At 51.0% G+C, this 16980-nt stretch overlaps 1 protein-coding gene across 1 annotated transcript in view; it reads right to left on the reverse strand.

Annotated features, from left to right (window-relative positions):
- Window positions 1-16719, reverse strand: part of Itpkb (inositol-trisphosphate 3-kinase B) — an 81526-nt gene extending 64807 nt beyond the window's left edge. Inside the window, exon 1 of the mRNA XM_013017279.1 lies at window positions 16663-16719. Coding sequence (XP_012872733.1) covers window positions 16663-16719 — 57 coding nt within the window. The remainder of the gene's footprint in view (window positions 1-16662) is intronic.
- Window positions 16720-16980: the final 261 nt, after the last annotated feature.

Below are 16980 nucleotides of genomic sequence, written 5' to 3' on the forward strand. Positions count from 1 at the left end.
CGGCGGCGCCCCGGCCTCACCCCTGCCCGACGGCGGCGCCCCGGCCTCGCCCCTGCCCGACCTGCGCGGGACCTCTTTAGGCCTTCAAAGTGGGTTCAATCCTGTCCTAAAAGATAGCTGCGCCTCCCAGAGCCGCGATCAAGGGCGCCTGGCGGCCCCTCCGGCCCCGACCTGGGGTGTGGTAGCCGGGTCGGGCGGCAGGCGGGAGGTGTGCTTGCTGGGTGTGCAACACGCGTCGTGTGCGCATCGCACCGCACACGCACATGCGGTGGAGGCACTCGCATGCTGTTGCGTTGGCCGGGCAGTGTGTGGAGCCGCCCCCCCCCCAGGCAGGCTGAGTTTCTCAGGAACACCAGCGTGACCAGGGGATCACACCCCCCGTTAAGCCTTGCCACTGCAAGTATGTTTTGCATAGCTCGCTGCTCTTAAACTACAGCATTTAGTGGAAGTAGGCAAACAGCTGCCAGGCTTAGGAGATTTAAAAATCCAGAGCCTGAGTCAGTCCCGACGTCCTGACCAGCTAAAACTAGAGGGAAAGTCTGACTTTGCCTGTCGCACACGGATCTCCTGGTCGCTTGTGTAGCCATGCTGTGTAAGCAAGCAAAGCAGGTCTTCTCAGTCCAGAAACTTCTCATGGAAAATGCAAATCTGGAACAAGAGATCTTCTAGCCAGAAATTCCTGGGAGTCAGATACTGGCAACTCTTTTCTCATTTTCTTAAAACGTGCCATGAAAGGGTTGTATTTAATCTCTGCCACCTCCCCCCCCCCACACACACACAGAGTACCCTTCTCCCTCTCAGTGAGGCTGAATACAAAAGCCCAGAGTGGATTCAGGCTTTAAACTAAGGCTAAGAAATCAGCCCAGTCCGGGCCCCACTTTGATTCCCTAGTGGCAAAAAAGAGAAACTGCCAGACCCCACCAGACACTGGAGCTCCTCTGACAGCTGTGGTCCCCGGAAATGCCAATGCCAGTGTCACCTAGAAACAGATAAAGAACCTAGTGGTGGACACCTGACCTCAGAAGCTCAGCTTCGGCCTCCCCCGCCCCCCCTCCAAGCTGTTTGCTGGCCTGTCACCTGGCAGCCAGCCCCCCCCCCCAACAGAGGCAGGTGTGGCTCAGAAGGGACTGCTGTCTTTGCATGCAGGTAGGCCTAGGTGAGAAAACATTTTACTAGTGTGAAATTTTAATTGTGGCCAAGAGCAGCAGGGGTTGAGGGAAAAAGATCAAAGCTAATGCTGGGAGCCAGCATGCTGGGCTGGCACCATGCCACAGAATCTAGTTACTTCCAGAATGGCAAAATTGTAGAAATTTTACCTAGCATTTGTTATTGGCCAGACACTATCTTAGGTGCATTATAAATATCCATCTTGTCCTCTTCACAATCCTACCAGGTAGGGTTTACGAGCCCCATTTTCTAGAGGAAGAAATTGAAGTCCAGAGAGGCCCCTGGCATGTGCCGGGTAACGCCAGTGCGGTCTGGAGACAGAGTCCATGCTGGTCACTCTTTGTCTCGGGCTGCTTTCCCGCACCGTGCGGAGGTTTGCCAGACAGAACTGTGAAGATCGAGGCTATGAATCCAAGAATACAGGTCAGACTGGACAAGCGCAGCTCCGGCAAGCGGTGGCAGCCTCCTCCTTAGCGGTGGGGAACGGAGGGCTTGCCCTCTGCCCGGGGACAAGGACAGGATGTCTGCTGTGGACATTCATTCAGTGTCGTATTTGAAGTGCTAGCCGGTGACAAGACAAGTAAAAGAAGTCACAGATATCCAAATTGAAAGTGAAGAAGTAAAATCATCTTCATTTAAATGATATGATTGCCTCTGGAAAATGCTACGGTGTCTATCTTTAAGAAGCTACTAGAAGTCATCGGTAAGTTCAGTAAGTGTTATTATTATTATTATTATTTCCCTAGAGTTGCCACAGGAAACTATACAACCCGATTAACTTTTAAAAACTAAATTTCAGGGCTGGGAAGGTGGCTCAGTGGTAGAGTGCTCGCCTCGCAGGCACGAGGCCCTGGGTTCGATTCCTCAGCACCACATAAGCAGAAAAAGCAGGTAGTGGTAGGTAGAGCACTAGCCTTGAGCTGGAGAGCTGAGGGACAGCACCCAGGCCCAGAGTTCAGGCCCCATGACCGGACCCCCCCAAAAAAAAAAGATGTTGGAGTTCCTTCCTTCTTCCCTCCCCCCCTCCTTCCCTCTTTTTCTTTTTCCTTCCTTCATGCTTTCTTCTTCCCTCCCTCTCTTTTTCCCTCCCTCCTTCCTTCTGTGCTAGAACTGAACCCAAGGCCTTACAAATGCCTGGTAAAAAGCAGGGCATCAGTGGCTCACGCCTGTAATCCTAACTACTCAGGAGGCTGAGATCTGAGGATCACAGTTCAAAGCCAGCCCAGGCAGGAAAGACTGTGAGACTCTTATCTTCAATAAACCACCAGAAAAACTGAAAGTGGCGCTGTGGCTCAAGAGGTAGAGCGCTAGCCTTGAGCTGAAGAGCTGAGGGACAGCGCCCAGGCCCAGAGTTCAGGCCCCACAACCATCAACAACAACCAAAAGAGAGGAGGAGGAAGAGGAAGAAGAGGAGAAGGAGGAAGGAGAAAGGAAGAAGAGGAGGAGGAGGAGGAAGAAGAAAGAGATCCAAATGCCTGGTAAATGCTCTCCAGAATGACTGCTGTCTCAGATGAGGCCATCTCCTCCTAATACCTCCACATGGTTCCCTTCAGTACATATCTATAGTCTCTCTTCTATGTGTTGCATGTTATAATCTATTCTTCCTGCAAGGGTGCTGATCACATGACTCAGGGCCCACTGCATGACTTCATTTAAACCTTTTTGGGTTTTGGTTGCCAGTCCTAGGACCGGAGCCTGAGCTCAGGACCTAGATGCTGTCCCTGAACCTTTTTGCTTACGGGTGGCACTCTATCACTTGCACGCAGCTCCACCTTCAGCTCTTTGGTGGTTAATTGGAGATCAGAGTCTCACGGACTTTCCCACCTGGGCTGGCTTTGAACCACAATCCTTGGATCTCAGCCTCCTGATGTAGCTAGGATGACAGACATGAGCCACCAGCACTGGCTCCTGAATTACCATTTTAAAGATGCTATTTCAAAATACAGTCACATTCTGAGGTACTAGGGTTAGAATTTCTAACTCACCCCATAGCATCAAGATTACAGGATACAAAACCAATACACCAAAATTAGTTGTGGGTTAATGTACTCACAGAGTAATAAAAAATTGAAATAATACCTTTATAATAATGTCAAAATGTATGGAATGCTTAGGAATAAATAGGACAAAACATGTTCAAGATCTTCAATATGAAAACAACAAAGAATTATTGAGAAAAAGAAGACCTCAATAAATGGAGATATCTGCCATGTTCATGGATGCGAAGACTCAGTATTATTAGGAGGCAAGTTTTCCCCAATTTATCTGCAGATTCAGTGTAATCACAATATTCCCATAGGTTTTAATTTTTCTTTTAGTTTGTAAACTTCATACTGAAATGCAAAGAACCTAAAATAGCCAAAAAACAACTTAAAAAGCGGAAAGGCTTATAAATGTCTTATTATAAAACTCCAGTAATGGAGGCTAGGTTGTGCTGGGCATGGTGGCCCAAGCCTATAATTTTAGCTACCTGGGAAACAGAGACCAGAGGATCATGGTTCAAGGTCGGCCCAGGCAGAGAGAAGTAGGCAAGACTTCATTTCTAACAGTGGCTGGGCCTTGCTGTTCTCCAAGGCTGGGTGCAGAGGGAAGTACCTGTTATCCTTTAGAATAGGAGAGTCACAGCACAGGTCAGCCTGAGCACAAAGCAAGGCCCAACCTCACAAATAACCTATCCCAGATGAGACCAGAGCCCTGAGTCAGGAGATAGATCCTGCCTAGCAGGTTCAACTCTCAGTACTACCACAGAGGAAAGAAAAACAGACAGCATGGTATTGACATGAAGCAGATCAACAGGACAGAATATAGTAAATGGGAAATCCATTTTTTTACAAAGAGGCAGAAAAATGGAAGAAAAGGAAATGTCTTTGACAAATGATGGTAGAAACAATTGAATATCCATATGCAAAAGAAGAAAAACTTCAGTGCATATACTGCATCTTATACAGAATAACTCAAAATAGCTCATAGGTCCAGATGTAAAACCATAAACTCATATAAGAAAACATAGAAGAAGCTGGGCTCTGGTAGTTCACATAAATAATCCAGCTACGTGAGAGGCTGAGATCACCAGATCATGTTTCAAGGCAGAAAATTTCTCCAGACACCATCCTCAGTCCATAGCTGGGCACAGGAGCATAGCCAGTTACCCTAAACTACCTGGGAGGCTGGGATTGGGAGGATTGAGGCTTCAGGCCAGCCCGGACAGAAAAGTCTGGGAGCGGGCTGGGAAGGTGGCTCAGCGGTAGAGCGCTTGCCTTGCAAGCATGAGGCCCTGGGTTCGATTCCACAGCACCACATAAACAGAAAAAGCCGGAAGTGGCGCTGTGGCTCAAGTGGTAGAGCGCTAGCCTTGAGCTGAAGAGCGGAGGGACAGCGCCCAGGCCCAGAGTTCAGGCCCCATGACCGGCAAAAAAAAAAAAAAAGAAAAGTCTGGGAGCTCTGCCACCATGGAGGGAAGCTGGACACCGTGAGTGCTCTCCAGTCCCAGGGATGATGGGAAACCTCAAAGAGGCGGATCTTAGCTCAGACTCACACCCAGGGCTGGAGGGATGGTCCACGTGGCAGAACGCCATCCTAGAAAGTACAAGTTAGAGGCCAGCTTCAGCCCTTGGTACAAAAGGAAGCAAGGAAGGAGGGAAGAAAGGAAGGAAGAGAAAAGAGAGAGAAAGAAGAGAAAATAAAAAATCTCTGGGATCACAGCTAGACAAGTATTTCTTAGACACAACACCTAAAGTATATTACATCAAAATTTAAAAATCCAAAGACATGTAAGCTGGTCTAGTGGGCGTACTTGCAATCACAGCTCTCAGGAGGCTCTCCAGTGCCAGGTCACAGCAAGGTCTTGCACCAAGCAGCACAAAAGAAACTGGAAAAATATAGAAGGGGTTGGGATGTAGCTCACTTGGGTTGAGCACTTGCAGGCAGGCAAAACACGCCGGCTCCATCTTCAGCCCTGGCGGGGGGGAGGGAAGGGGAAACACATACTAGGAGAAAACATACATAATGTCCATAGCAGCTTTGCAGCTTTGTCTGAATTGGTTAAAAGATCAGAAGCAACTCAAATGTCTATCAAGAAGTGAGTAGCTAAATAATTTGTGGTGCTACTTCTATGCAATTTAGAATACCACCCACCAGTTGTTATTCAATTTCTTGATAATGGCCATTCTAACTGGAGTGAGGTGGAATCTCAATGTTGTTTTGATTTGCATTTCTTTTATGGCCAGAGATTCAAGCATTTCCTCACATGTCTATTGGCCATTCTCATTTCCTCTTCAGAGAGGTCTCTCTTTAAGTCTTTAGTCCACTTATTAATGGGGCGGATGTTTCTTTGAGGATTTGGTTTGGGGGGATTTAATTTTTTGAGTTCTAAGTATATTTTAGATAGGAGACCCTTGTCTGTTGTATGGCTAGTGAAGGAAACGTGGCATATACACACAATGGAATTCTATGCTTCCATCAGAAAGAATGACATCGCTCCTTTCATAGGGAAATGGAAGGACTTGGGAAAAATCGTATTAAATGAGGTAAATGAGACCCAAAGAAACATAGATCCCATGGTTTCCCTGATTTGTAATAATTAGTGTATGTCTAGGATCATACTAGCAGATGAGCAGAATAGCTCAGTAGCTATAATCTTGGCACATGTCAGAGGATGCTAAGCAAATGAACTCCAAGATATGGAAACAAGAGGTTTCTCTTTGTTATTGTTGTTTTTAAGGTACAGTGTGATTTCTTTTTTTCTTTTCTGTTGTTTTTTTTTTCCCTGTGGTTTATCCCCTGTTGTCACTCTATTTGATGTTGGTGCCCTGGGTATTGTATATATGTTGATCTGAATTAGGGAAGGGAAGGGAACAACAGAATAGTGAGCCAAAGGGCAAAGAGGAAACCAATGCAACAGCGATACTCACAAGACAAGATGTTGGAAATGAACCGTACAACTTGGGGGGATCGCGGCTGAGGGAAGGTGGAAGAAAAATGAGGGATGTGCTCACTACCTCATGCATGTGACTAGCCCCTCCGCACATCACCTGACAATAAGATTAAATTTAAAAGTTCTCTAAAATAAAAATTAAAAAATAGAATACCACTTATCAACAAAAAAGAAATGAACTATTGAGTACAAGAGAGAAAACTGAACTGCGGGTACCGGTGGCTCACACCTGCAATCTTTGCTACTCAAGAGGCTGAGAGAGGATCAAGGTTGAGAGTCAGCCTAGGCAGAAAAGTCTGTAAGTTTCCATCTCTAATGAAACAGCAAAAAGCTGGGCTGGAGATGTGGCTCAAGTAGTAGAGGACCAGCCATACACAAGGCCCAGACTTCAAGTCTTGGTACCAGCACGCATATATGCAGATGTGCACGTGTGCACACAAACGCACAAATACACAATACACACAGAGGTCATCATACCAAAAAAGATAATTGCATTTAAGAAAATTCTAGAAAACACAAACTATAGTAACCGAAAGTGGATTACTGGCTGGATGGAAATGGGGGCCCAGGGAAGTGTAGAGAGACGCTTTGGGGGGTGATGGTGGTGCTCACCGTCGTGAGTATGAAGACGAGTGCGCGCGCGTGCGTGTGTGAGAACTTCCCCAATTACAAAATGTTAAATACGTGCAACTTACCTATGTCATAACTGTAAAAACAGACTTTCAGTAGAGCAATGGATCACATCAATTTGCAAAAGGACAAGTCCACAGAGTGGAGAGCCCGGACAGCCAGCGGCCGCTCTGTCCGGTCCTGAGGTGGGGGTCTGCGGCTCCTGCTCCCCAGCCTTCCTGGTCCTAAACAACATCTGTGCCCCACAGCCCTTCCCCGGGGGCTGGCGAGAGGCCGCCCGGGGTCCTGCTCCCAGTGCTGCTGCTGCTCAGACCCCTGGCTCATGGCATGGGGCGGGGGGGGGGACCCTGGCTTACACACCGGGGGTGGGGGGCCCCTGGCTTACACACTGGAGGGGGACCCTGGCTTACACACCGGGGTGGGCCCCTGGCTTGCACACCGGGGGTGGGGGGCCCCTGGCTTACACACCGGGGGTGGGGGGCCCCTGGCTTACACACTGGGTGGGCCCCTGGCTTGCACACCGGGGGTGGGGGGCCCCTGGCTTACACACCAGGGTGGCCTCGTGAGCAGCTAGGGTTATAGGCACAAGTCACCAGTGCTCAGCGCCATGGCTTGCTTTAAAACCGTGAGTATTCTCTAATCCCGGAACGTGGGAGGGGGAGGCAGGAGGGCCTCAAAGTCCAGGCCAGCCTGGGCTGCATCGTGAGAAGACAGGTGGACTTGTGCACACACTCAGCTGTGCTCATCTCTGGAGAGCAAATATAAGCAGCAAATGTTTGGATTCTAGACTGTGAGGAAGAGCAAGTCCCCTCTGAACAAGGACCCTGTTCCAAACCGCTTTCAACCTTAGTAAACACAGGTCCCGCAGCTGGATGCTTGCTGCGACTCCTACCAAGCAAGAGTCTGGGCCTGAGCCTGGGCCAAGCCACTGTCTGAGCAGCGGTTTATAAATACACATTTTTCACTGTCTGGAAACAACCATGGCCTGGTGACAGATGGATTGAAAAGGCGTGATTGCTTTTCATCCCAAGATGTGACCCTAGACGACTTAAAACCTATACTCACGTGCAAGGCTGTGGCAGATCTTTGCTTTGGCCCGGGGGCCTGCTGAGGGTGGACACCGCAGACGACGTGGGTCCCCTCCCTGTGTGGGGCCTGCTTGGGACTATAAGTCTGTTTCCCATTTTTCTGATGTTGTTTTGGGAGTCTGAGCGGTGCCGCAATGGAGCTCAGGACCTTGCGCCTGCTGGGCAGACTCTGCCGCTGTGCTACCCCCAACCCAGCCTCAGTTGAAAGCTGCCCAGCTCGGGAGAAGTTCCGAGACCCTTCTCTGGATCACTGGGCTGTGTGACACCCAGGGACCCTGTAGGACAAATTGGGGTGGCGAGAGCCAGCGTGGGGACAGGCGAGCGGCGTGAGACGCACAGGTGGCACCTCCCAGCACATCCTGGTTAGCAGTGCGCCTGGAACTTGAAGAGCTCAGCGAGGAAAGCTCCTGAGCCCCCTGGCTCCATCCGGAGAGCCGTCCTGGGCTGCCGGGCCGGCTCCTGGGGCGAGGGGAGCGGAGCTTCCTGCTCACTTCTCCTGCTCCTCACAAGGTCGGTGCAGGCTGTGTGGGGCCTCTGCTTCCACCACGCAGCCCACTGAGCCACTGCTTAATTCATGAGCCCCATTCCAGCTCCCGGCATTATCGTTAAGGCCAGGTCTTCACTCATCCACCCCTCACTGGCTTGTCCCAGCAGCCGGAGCGGGAGACAAGGAAATGAGGAGAGAGCGTACTTGTCTTCAGAGTGCCCACAGACTGGGAGTCAAGCTTAAATGGAGCTGTAATTCAACGAGAGCTATGCTATTCTAAGTCTCAAAGTACCAAGGACTTGCGGTGGTGGGCTGCCTTGGGCTATAAGACAGACAGGGCCGGGATTGGTCCTGAGAAGGTGTGATTTCACTGGGCTGGGCGGGTTGAGTAGGAGTTTACCAGGCAGAGAAAGAGGAGAGCTGTCTAGGTAGAGACACAGTGTGTGCAGGGTCCTGGCCCATGGTGGGTCAGAGTTGAGGATGGAAAGTGGGCGGCTGCGCAGTGGGGATAGCGGTGGACCCCTGGAGGCTGCGGAGTCGGGGCACCTGTCCGGGCCATGCCGGCCACCTCTGCCTCCTCCATTGCTTGGAAGTGAGTCGGCCATTTGTTGGGAGAGTGAGAGGCAGTTGAAGAGATTTCATTTCAAAACCAGTTTTGGTTTTGTAGTTACATTTGACACCTCATAACACGGCATTTATACACAATCCCGTGTTTGTATACATTGAAGGAACTTATCATAGAAAATGAATTTGCCCGTGCTGGGGTGCCCTGGAGAATACCTGTCCTTTGAGGGTGAGATAAGGACTGGGTGAGCTCTGTGCTCCAGTTGTATAAGCACTCAGGGCTCAGAATGAAGTCTCAGAGAAGTGAAAGGCTTTGCCTAAAGTTCTGAAGAAGCCAAAGTTACAGGTGAGTCCAGAGTCCTGACTTCAAAGTCAGGACTGTGGACACGAGGACATCGCTGCATGTCACATCTTCAGTAACCCAGCACACAGGAGGAGCACTTCAATACTTTCTATACGAATAAGTAAATGGAAGGGTGGGTGGTGGATAGATAAATGGGTCGGTAGATGGGTGGGTGGTTGGGTAAATAGGATAGATGTGTGTGGATGGTGGATGGACAGATGAGTGACTGGGTCGGTAGAAGGGTGAATGGGAAGTGGAAGGATGACAGGTGCATGGGTATGGAGAGGGAGAGTGGTAGACGGACGGATGGATGGATGGATGGGTGAGTGGGTGGGTGGATGGGTAGATGAGTGGGTGGATAGATGGATGAGTGGGTGGGTGAGTGGATAGATGGATGAGTGGGTGGGTGGATGGGTGAGGGTTAGGTAGGTGGATGGATGGATGGGTGGATTGGGTGGATGAGTGGGTGGGTGGATGGATGGATGGGTGGATGGATGGATGGATGAGTGGGTGGGTGGATGGATGAGGGTTAGGTGGGTGGATGGATGGATGGGTGGATGAGTGGGTGGATAGATGGATGAGTGGGTGGATAGATGGATGAGTGGGTGGGTGAGTGGATAGATGGATGAGTGGGTGGGTGAATGGATGAGGGTTAGGTGGGTGGATGGGTGGGTGGATGAGTGGGTGGGTGGGTGGATGGATGAGTGGGTGGGTGGATGGATGAGGGTTAGGTGGGTGGATGGATAGATGGATGGGTGGGTGGATGAGTGGGTGGGTGGGTAGATAGATGGATGAGTGGGTGGGTAGATGAGTGAGTGGGTGGGTGGATGAGTGGGTGGGTGAGTGGATAGATGGATGAGTGGGTGGGTGGATGGGTGGATGAGTGGGTGGATGGATGGATGGATGGGTGAGTGGGTGGGTAGGTGGATGGATGGATGGATGGGTGAGTGAGCAGGTAGGTAGATAGGTATGAGTGGGAGTATGGATGAGTGGGGGAAGGGAGGAGAGGTGGAGAGTAGAAAGGGGTGGGTGTATGAATAGGGGAAGTGCATGGGTGGAGAGTTACAGCACTGTTCTTTAAACATAACACACGGTTGAATTTCATTCGTATTGAAGAATATTATACTAAGATTGGTTATCAATAATGAGCTATTGTCAATAACAATTATTGAAGCCGGGCGCTGGTGGCTCACGCCTGTAATCCTAGCTACTCAGGAGGCTGAGATCTGAGGATCGCGGTTCAAAGCCAGCCCGGGCAGGAGAGACCGTGAGACTCCTATCTCCAATAAACCACCAGAAAACCGGAAGTGGCACTGTAGCTCAAGTGGTAGAGCGCTCGCCTTGAGCTGAAGAGCTGAGGGACAGCGCCCAGGCCCAGAGTTCAAGCCCCACGACTGACAAAAAAAAAAAAAAAAAAATTATTGAAAAATTAACATAGCTATTTCATGAAGTTATTCTTTCAAGTGATATTTAATTGATGGTCAAACATGTTTAGAAAGTATGAATTATTTCCTTTGAGTATTGGTATGTACAGAAAAAGACACAGAGGCCAATCTCAGCTGGCCTGATTTAGCCATGCTGGGGAGACGGATGCAGGCCGGGGAAGGGTGGCGTGGGGGCTCCTGGGCCGCTCCCAGGCCTGGATCTGCCCCCCCCAGCCCACCGGCTGGGCCTCCAGGCCAGCACCTACTCTGAAATCATTGTTGCCACCCAAGCAGAACTCCTGGACTCCATCCTGAGCCTCCATCTGACCCTCAACCTGCCACCCCATCTCCCTGGGCCCTGAAGGCTGGAGTGGCAAAAGCTTCCGTCCTGCTGAATTTTCAGCAGGTCGTGAGTGGCTGCAGAGAGAAGCGAACCCCGTTTCCGTGGCTGCAGCGTCACCTGTGTTTTCTGTGAGCACCTTGGAAACCCCCTGCAGGGGGATAGAGGTGGCCGGCCAGCGTGGGAACAAAGATGGGGGACGTGGAAGGAGTCAGGTGGGGCACACACATGATGTGCACCTGCCTGTCTTTAAAGAAAGATTTGTGGTTGTTTCCTGGACCTGGGAGCTTAGAAGAATTGAAGACTTTGTCTCTGATTTCTCCCAAAGTGTCTCACTCGGATCCTCGCCTTGGCTCTTCTTTTCTCTCCGCCGCCTCAACCTCCACCTTTGCCGACGGCTCCCCGTTTGAACACCAGCTCCGTTTCCTCCTGAACACCAGCCCTGTTTAAGACAGCCTAAATATTTCAAACTCACCAAGTCCAAATTTAACCCACTATTCTGCTTCCCGTGACAACTCTGCTCCTTAATGCGAGGACTCCACAGTCCTCGGCTTATTGAATGGCGCCACCTGCCCCTTGCTCACTGTCCCTCATCTCACTGTTACCATCCCCTCCCTGCTCCCTGTCAACTGCCAGTGTGACTCCAATCCACCCTTCCTCTCCACATTTGCCTCCTTCATGAACCATGGTGAAAGACTGCTAATTTCCACATGTCTACCCATCCATTCAACCACCACTCCACCTAGCCAGTTACCATCCCCACATGCATCTGTCCACTCACCAGCCACCCATCTAACCATCCATACGCCCATTTTCCACCATCCACCCACCCATCTGTCTGCCTGTCTATCCATTTTCCTACTCAATCACCTATCCATCCATCTAACCACTTATCCATCCATCCATCTGTCCAATTCACCTATCCATCCACCTACCCACCCTTCTATCGATCCATCCAACCACCCATATATCTATCCATTTACTGTCTATCATACATTGACTTACATCATCCAGTACCCATTATTCATCCTATCTTTATCGAGTGTCGCGACCGCCTTGACCCGCAAGGATGACGCGACAACAGGTTCTTCTTTCAGACGGTTTATTCAGGACCTTGTTTACAGCTTCTTTTCTCCTACTTCTCTCCTGCCCGCTTCTTCCTGTTTCTCCTCCCCATCCGCCCCCGCGCTCCGGTTATAAGCCTCCTGGATGGCCAATCCTGAAGCGCCACGTGGCATATACCGATAGGGCTGCAAACACGGAAGCAAACTAGGAGCCAAGTCATAGCCATATAAGGAGTTGTTTTTTACAGAGAGCACTCGTCACGGGGAAGACGGAAGGCGGGAGCCCGCGCCATCTTAGGAAGACGGAAGGCGGGAGCCCGCGCCATCTTAGGTCGCAGCCGCACCACGCAGCCCCGCCATTCTAGCTACAATGTTGCTTTTGCAGCCGTCTTTGGTCGCGGCTCCCGCAGCTCTCCACAATCGAGCACTTGTTGCTGTGCACTATTTTCAGATCTAAGGATTTAGAAAGAAACCAAACAAGCACATCCCTGCCCTCAAGAAATGTCCCTTCTAGCACAGGAGCCAGATGACATTATAACATCACAATAAAGTAAGTTTCCTTCTAAGATGCGGTATTGAAAGCTTCTCATAGAGTTATGTTAGACCAATACAACAATACTCTCCCCTCAAAAGGAATAAATTTAAAAAAAGAAAACATTGTCTTTAAACAAAAAGAAAAAAGCTGGAAGTGGCGCTGTGGCTCAAGTGGTAGAGCGCTAGCCTTGAGCTGAAGAGCTGAGGGACAGCGCCCAGGCCCAGAGTTCAGGCCCCACGACCGGACCCCCCCAAAAAAAAAGGAATAAAGAAGTCAAAATAAACAGAAGAGATTCAGCAGCAGTAAGCAAAGAGGCACAGGCTTCCAAGATGGTAACCAAGAACAGGGTGAGTGGAACTGCCCTGCAGCAGCCCGCAGGCCTGGGCTCCCAGGCTGGTCCCTGCTTCCCTGGAAGCAATCACCGAAGCCTGAGGAGCCTCACTGGTACCCCAAAGCTGGGCAATGACAAGCACCAAGTTCACCACACATTCCCTCCCTGACTGACTGAGAACTGATAGGAACGGCTGTAGTTGGGGGAGGGGGAGGGGGAGGGGGGAACCAACCAGCAGGCTTGTTCTGGCCACCGCAAAGGCTCTGAGGCTGGAAGCTAAACCTGGGCTACGGGACAGCGTGAGTGACCCCCACGGGAGGAGTGACACTTGACCCAGCTCAATTTGCACAAACAAATCAGGGCCAGCACCGCCTCACCACCACCCCTGCTCCAAGTTCTCCCTGCCCAGCCGCACCCATTTCCTCTGCTCTCCCCACGAAACTGAGAGAGGGACAGGAATGCAAAGGAAGTGAGGCCCAAAGCCGCCCACGCTCTATCAGAACCGCTGAGACGGTGAAGTTCCCCACATAGCAGCAAAATGCAGAGAAAATCTCAGCAACGGCGCAGCCACACTGCAGGGTGGACCCGGCAACGCAGGGTCGCAAATAACCAGAACCAAAGGAGGAAGTCCCTCTCCCGCTCACACTCAGGATGTGAGCTTAGCTAGAACTTTGGGTCCACCCAGCATGAAGCTCAAAGGTGGAGCAGACAACAGAGCAGAAATGAAAAGGTGATCTGGGATTTAAGGAAACAAATGAGGGCATGGTCACTATGCAATCAAAACATGAAGTACACTGCACTTGCAATCCTGACTACTCAGGAGGCTGAGATCTGAGGATCAAAGTTCAAAGCCAGCCTGGCCAGGAAAGTCTTTGAGACTCTTTATCTCCAATTAACTACCAAAAAAACCCAGAAGTGAAGCTGAGGCTCAAGTAATAGAGTGCCATCCTCGGGCAAAAAAAGCTAAGGTTCAGCAACCAGGCTCTGAGTTCAAGCCCCAGTACCAGCTCTAAAATAGAATAGAATAGAATAAATATATTAGATGAATAAATGCTACTGCTGTAATCTGAACTATAATGTAGATGAAAAATTTAAGATGGTCGCAGTGAGTATATAGGAGAAAGAGTTGGGTACAGGAGAGACAAAAAGAAAACATGATTAATGACTAATATAAGGTTAAGTAGAGAATCCAGCCCCTGGCTGCAATCCTCAGTATTACAAAAGAAAAACTAGAATACTCAAATGCATTTCAGTGAAATAGAGGACTGAACTATTAGTTAACAATACGATAAACTCGTTCAAAAACCGTGGTACAGAAGGTGAAAGACTGAAGCATTTTCTGAGGCAGTGAGCTTGGTGATAAAGAAATTCTCCAGATCACGCTGGGAAAGCCTGGCCGGACCCGGCTCCTGCACACACAGTCCGGACCAGCCCTAGACCCAGGCACGGCGCTGGGTGTCATGCTGGGTTAGGCAGCCTTGACAAAGACCTGGAGATGCACATACTCAACAACGCCTCCACTCCTGCCGGGGGATAGTTCCAAAACTGATTGCTCCATAAAGTCACAGATGAGTGGAGGGGTGCTCCTAAGGACATTGTTCATGGCAGAAAGAAGCTGGGACTGCCTGTCAAGTGATGGAAAGCAGGAAAATGCCTGGCTTGTTCAGAAAGCATTTGCCTGTAGCTGTTGTAGAGGAACAGCAGCTATTCGTTCATGGGGAGGGCTGGGGGGGGGGCTGGCCCTTACAAGCACACTGCTTAGTGTGCTAAACAACAGATGAAATCAAAGCACGCATTCCCTGAGGGAAGTTTCCAGCAACGACGGAGGTGGGAGATGAGGGCCTGGGCATCAGTAACAGCTGCATGGCGACTGCCACAGTATTCCCTTCCCACAATGGTTTATAAACCTGGGCTCTGCATCTACATTACCAACCTAGTCACTAGATCACGAGTGGGGGACGGCCACAGCCCACAGCTCCCCAGGTCCTTGAAAAGCCTTTCAGGAGGCGCACAAACAAAAGAATCTCACAAGGTAGAAGTATGCTTTCACAAGGATTTATTTTAATGGCACAAAGTAGGGAGACAGGGGGGAAGGGGAGACACATCTCCTGCTCGCCAGGCAGGACAGGGGAGCAGGGATTGGAGAGGCCATCCGTTGCTCGGCTGTGGGGCTCACGCTCTGCTGAGCTGGGCCAGCACGCATGGCCATGTGACCGCTAATCATCAGGCCACCATGAGAGGCTGGGAGGAGCAGACCTGGTCTGGGCCTGTCCACCTCCCACACTCCTGGGGTCCACGGGCGTCGCCTGCCCCACATGTTCCAGAAATTTCCACAGCTCTTTCTCTGCTCTGCAAGTCCACTGGACGAGGTTTTCAGCGCTGGCTGGGGCCAAACCCAAGGGCTTCCTTCCTGGTCAATAGCAGGTAACGCCTCTGTACTAGACTCCTCTTCGTTGTTGCTATTCTCTGATGGACTTCCATGCGGTTATCAACCTCTACCTCACACAGCTTCTCTTTTTAAAAGGTTTCTATGCTTTTTAAAAAAATAAAACTTCGTCTAGTAGAAGGGGCTGATGGATCCAGATGCCAGAAGCTGAGTAGAATGTAGTTCTGGCCCCGGGTGCCGGATGGTTCCTGTGACTGGGCTGTTGGTGCTTCAGGCGCAGTGGGGTCCAGAGGTCAGAGGGCCACACCCTCACTCCAGCCTTCTCTCCCTCTGATTCTCGGCTTCTCTGCCTAGATTAAATGCAGTCACTCGGGACGTCCAGGTGTGCCGCGTCATATGTTCACAGGCCCAGCCAAGCCTCCGGAGAGCGCCCACACGGTCCCAGTGAGTGCCTCCTGTTCATCCCTGAGCCCACAGGAAGACGGAATATTCTGGATCGACAGACCTGGGCCACGTGCCCTCAACTGGGGTCAGTCCTGCTCCATAACACACAATGATCCCCCAGACAGCTGGTTCTCCTATCTGAAGGAGAGAGGGAGGGGGAAGGGGGGAGAGCCAGAGGTGCGCACCCCCCCCCCCGTCTGTCCCCGGAAGCACCCAGGCCTCCGCGCCACTCCCTGTGTCGGCAGGCTTCTCGCCCTGGGTCCCACCACGGGCTTTCCACAGGGCTGGCCTCACCCTTGGACCTCCCAGCACCTAGCACGTGCCACCCAGCACCTAGCACGTGCTACTTAGCACCTAGCACCTAGCACGTGCCTGGCATGCACCAGCTACCGCACAGTGAGTGCTTATTGGAAGTTAGTATGAGCTGGGCACTGCTCAGTGAACAGTTGGCTCTCACTATCAAGAAGACGAGGCCAGCTTTTGTCTGTCTGGATTTGGGATGTCCCTCAAAGGCCTATGTTTTAAAGGCTTGGTCCCCAGCCCATGTTGCCACCAGAAAGGGATGGAGGTAGGGCCTAATGAGAGGTCTTTAGATCACTAGGGAGTGTCTAGAGGGGACGACAGGACTCTGGCCCCTTCCTCTTTCCCTCTCTCACTTCCGTGTCATGACGTGAATGGCTTTGGTCCACTATGCCCTCCCTCCCCCCCATCGGAGACCTGAAAACAACCGTCCGCCCCACCGGAACCTTCCAAATGATGAGTCAGTGCCCATCCCCCCACAAGAACCTTTCTCCTGTACGCGTTTGTGCTCCTAGATACTTGTGACAGTGGATAAAAGACTGACTGACACAGACGTCCATTTAAATATACGCATGCTGAAAACAAGTCACGGTTTAACGGAATCACCCTTGGGGAGCCGTCCTCACCGAGCTCAGAGACCACCCACTGGGGCAGAGGGGCTCCTCACGGTCAAAGGGAGCCATTGTCTAGTGAGTACTCCCTGAAGGGAGGCGTCTGACCACAGCGGGGGGCGACCCCACCGAGGGGCGCCCGCGCCAATGACGCAGCCAAGCACACCAGCCGCCAGCCCATAACATCATAAAACACTGGGTTCCCCCAAGGCCAGCAAACAAAGGAACAAGTGCCTTTCGGAATCAGTAATCCTGACGCTGGGTGCCGTCCAAGGCACACAGAAGGAATCCCTCTGGCAGACAAATCGTCACAGAGTTGCTGAGCAAGAAAGA

Source organism: Dipodomys ordii, unplaced genomic scaffold (assembly GCF_000151885.1).
Source record: "Dipodomys ordii isolate 6190 unplaced genomic scaffold, Dord_2.0 Scaffold35, whole genome shotgun sequence".
NCBI lineage: Eukaryota > Metazoa > Chordata > Mammalia > Rodentia > Heteromyidae > Dipodomys > Dipodomys ordii.